We start from the raw sequence: 3,232 nt of genomic DNA, 5'->3' as shown, positions 1-3,232 counted from the left end.
ATATAAAAAATATTATTATTGGTGTTCTAAGAGTAGCACCATATGCTTTTTAGCAATATTGTCTTTTTTTTTTTTACTTATTTTACGATTAGTATTATAAGATTTTTCGCACAACAAACGGCAAGCACACAAACGAAAGTGTCTTTAAACTTTAAAATAGTAGCGGGGGGCGTGTGCGGTTTGGAGCGGCCAACAAGCGATAAGGGGGAGGGGTATATCAACAGAGCCCATCTTCCTCCTGACCTCTGAAAAACGATGGACGTGCCGCTTCCTTCTAAATTTAGACACTTATTCGTGTCTGTGCACTATGAGCTCCAAACTGCAGTTCTCGTTTATGTCAATAATTTAGGCCTAGTTCGGTCGAAACGAGGTGACAGACCCTCGCGGGTCTCCGTTGGCACTATGAACGGCAGCTCGGTCTGACGGACGCGCACCATCGCAGTAACGGCACCCTTCATGTTTACGCGGCTCAGAAACAGACGTAATGGCGCAGGGGAATAACAGTAATTTCCTAACTATCCCCTCACAAGAGGGTCTTTTCAAGACTGTGAGGGTCGAGCGTTCCGACGACAACAGTAATGATGAAGATGAGGAAGAAACTGAGGAAGACGTCAGGCTAATACCGAGGTCTTCTCCTGTTCCCAGAAAGCGAGGCTCTTCGATTGCGGATGAAACCGCCGAGTACATGCGAATCCGCCTGGTGTTAACGAACAGAAGAGTGTCGTTTGCAGACAGTACGGGAGCCGAGCTGGTTGATGTCAGAATGTTTGTCCCGTTTGATTCAGACGAAGAGGACGATTCAAGATGGGAGGAAGAGGAGGCGCGGTACCGAAAAGCCTACCGTGAGCCCACTTACCGTGTGTGGCCGGAGTTCCAGCCGCTCACCGGAGCAGAGTTCGTGCTCGCTGCCCACAGCAACAAGCTGGAAGTGGAGAGCGTGACATCTGTGCCAGATGAGCCTCTGTCATTCGAGGTGCTTATTCGTGTGCTCAACATTTCTTTTCACAAATCAGTCTATGTCCGGTCCACGATGGATGGTTGGATCAATCACTTTGATTACGCAGCCGAGTACGTTCAGGGCTCCAACGACGGCGAAACGGACAAGTTCTCCGTGAAGCTGGCCTTCGCTTCACCGTACCTGTTCAACGGAGCGCGGATTGATTTTGTTGTGCGCTACGAGACGCCAGATGGAGAGTTTTGGGCGAACAACTCTGGCAGGAATTACTCGGTAACTCTGTTACAGTCGTATGAAGAAGAAGACACAGTCCAGACCACCACAGCGGACACAACTGAGCTGAGAGGAATCCTAAAACCTCCCAGGTACCGGTAAGTGGGCGTCAGTGAATTCTAACACATATTTTTTTTTAACATTAGCCTGTTGTTAAATCTGTGTTTGGCCAGCTATCAGTGTTACTCTCTAACCAGCTAATTTAGCCGTTTAGCACGGATAAAACAATTAACTTGTGCAATGTCGGTATCAAAAACGTTCAAGATTAAATGTACAGACTAAAAACTGGCCTGGAATACCATATATAATTGGAAGCGGAGAGGCAGACAAACAGCGTTCTATGAACACTCCGCTTGAGCGTCACTCCGGGTTTTGCATTTCCCACTCTGCTTACCTGTAAGAGAGAAACCCATGCGTTGAGAGATACTGGAGAAGAGGTTGCACAAATGCGCATGTAAAAAAAAAAATAAAAAAATTCCCCTCAAAGATACTAAAATATAATGCTCTGAGTAGGGCTGGATTTACGCATAGGCATTCTAGGCACGTGCAGGGGGGCCCAAACATATATAATATTTTTGTTATACTATGGGCTATCTACAACAGTAAAAGAACCAAAACCCCAGAAGACATTGAGCAAATAAATATAACAAACAATAGGGTAAAAAATGATGAACTATTTCCATGTCTAACACCTTTTTTTTATGTAGGCTACGGAAATCACGCTTTCTTTCTCCCAGTCTCTCTCACAGACGCACACACAGTACAGTCACGTAGATGCTGCTGCTGAGATCTATCTATCTATCTATCTATCTATCTATCTATCTAATAACTGCATTAGCCTGCATATAAATGGCTGCATGTCAAAAAAAACGTTTTGGAATTTGCAACAGAAGGTTTGAAGTGCGTAAAAAATTAGTTCAACACAGGAGATTTCAGGACGGAAACATGTCATGATTGAAACAAATCATCTGAACAATGTCTTGATGTGTGGTTGTGACTCCACTCCCGAAGTGGTTATTATGTGGCCATGTCGCTGCGCCTATTAATGGAACGGTCTTTCTCAGTTCTCAAACAAATTAAAGGGGTCATATGATGCGATTTCAATTTTTCCTTTTTCTCTAGAGTGTTACAAGCTCTTGGTGCATAAAGAAGATCTGTGAAGTTGCAAAGACTAAAGTCTCAAATCCAAAGAGATATCTTTATAAAAGTTAAGAGTCAGCCACGCCTACCTAAAACGGCTCGTTCTAACACGCCCCCACATGTCTACGTCACGATGTGGGAAGATTTGCATAACACCATCCAAATGTTCACGCAAAGAAAGAAGGTGTAACTTTTATTCTCGCTGTAGTATTGTTGTTGCCGCCGCCATGTCGTGAAGGTGCTGTGTTTCGTTGTGAAAGCGAAACTACTTTGTGGGCGAAGTGGAGTCCAGCCCAGGGTCGTCACGTGGTTGCCGCAAGCCCGCCGGACGCTCCTTCGTCGAATCCGCCGGACACGCCGTTCTCAAGCCCGCCCGCCTCTGCTCACTTAAGCTGGCCTCCGCTCACTCTAGGCCTCCGGCCTCCACTCGCTCAAGGCTGCGGTGTGTGATGCTGTTTCGTTGTGAAAGCGAAACTACTTTGTTTGGCCTTCCAAAAGAGGACACGACTAGAAATCAGTGGTTAAGTTGTATTTACAAGACTGTTCCAGAACAGTTTAACCCAAATATTCAGATGTGTCCAGCGCATTTTATGGAGGACTGTTTCCTGATCCTGGTAGAGTAGACTACAATGCCGGCTGTTCTGACTCACAGACTGCAAGTATGTTTTTTATATTTAAAGAATTTGCCACTGACGATTCAAACGCAAGTTTTGAGCAGTGTAGAGTAGCACCTGTTTTGTCATTTCTCCGATCAAAAATGCAGACATGGTTTTATGTTTACGATGTGATGCAATGCATAAAAAGACAGTATAAATGTAAGGTAAGGGGCGTAACATTTCTGTCACACGCTTGAGGTATTCAGCC

General features: G+C 45.1%; 2 protein-coding genes across 6 annotated transcripts in view; one reads left to right on the top strand and one right to left on the bottom strand.

Annotated features, from left to right (window-relative positions):
• The window catches only part of foxp3a (forkhead box P3a), a 14,539-nt gene extending 13,605 nt beyond the window's left edge, over nt 1-934 (bottom strand). The window contains exon 1 of the mRNA XM_016461952.1: nt 857-934. The gene's annotated coding sequence lies outside the window, so the exon portion shown is untranslated. The remainder of the gene's footprint in view (nt 1-856) is intronic.
• The window catches only part of LOC107669633 (uncharacterized), a 15,028-nt gene that overhangs the window by 1,104 nt on the left and 10,692 nt on the right, over nt 1-3,232 (top strand). For 2 of the 5 annotated variants that reach the window (XM_016461950.1, XM_016461949.1), the window contains exon 1: nt 225-1,320. In XM_016461950.1, the coding sequence (XP_016317436.1) occupies nt 485-1,320 (836 nt within the window). In that variant the 5' untranslated portion in view covers nt 225-484. Of the gene's footprint in view, nt 1-224; nt 1,327-3,232 lie in introns of those variants that run through there. The other 3 variants (XM_016461948.1, XM_016461947.1, XM_016461951.1) reach the window with 2 other exon arrangements.

Source organism: Sinocyclocheilus anshuiensis, unplaced genomic scaffold (genome assembly GCF_001515605.1).
Source record: "Sinocyclocheilus anshuiensis isolate Anshui unplaced genomic scaffold, SAMN03320099.WGS_v1.1 scaffold80, whole genome shotgun sequence".
NCBI classification, from domain to species: domain Eukaryota; kingdom Metazoa; phylum Chordata; class Actinopteri; order Cypriniformes; family Cyprinidae; genus Sinocyclocheilus; species Sinocyclocheilus anshuiensis.
The sequence above is the reverse complement of the archived record's forward strand: the minus strand, read 5'-3'. Positions and strand labels throughout refer to the sequence as shown.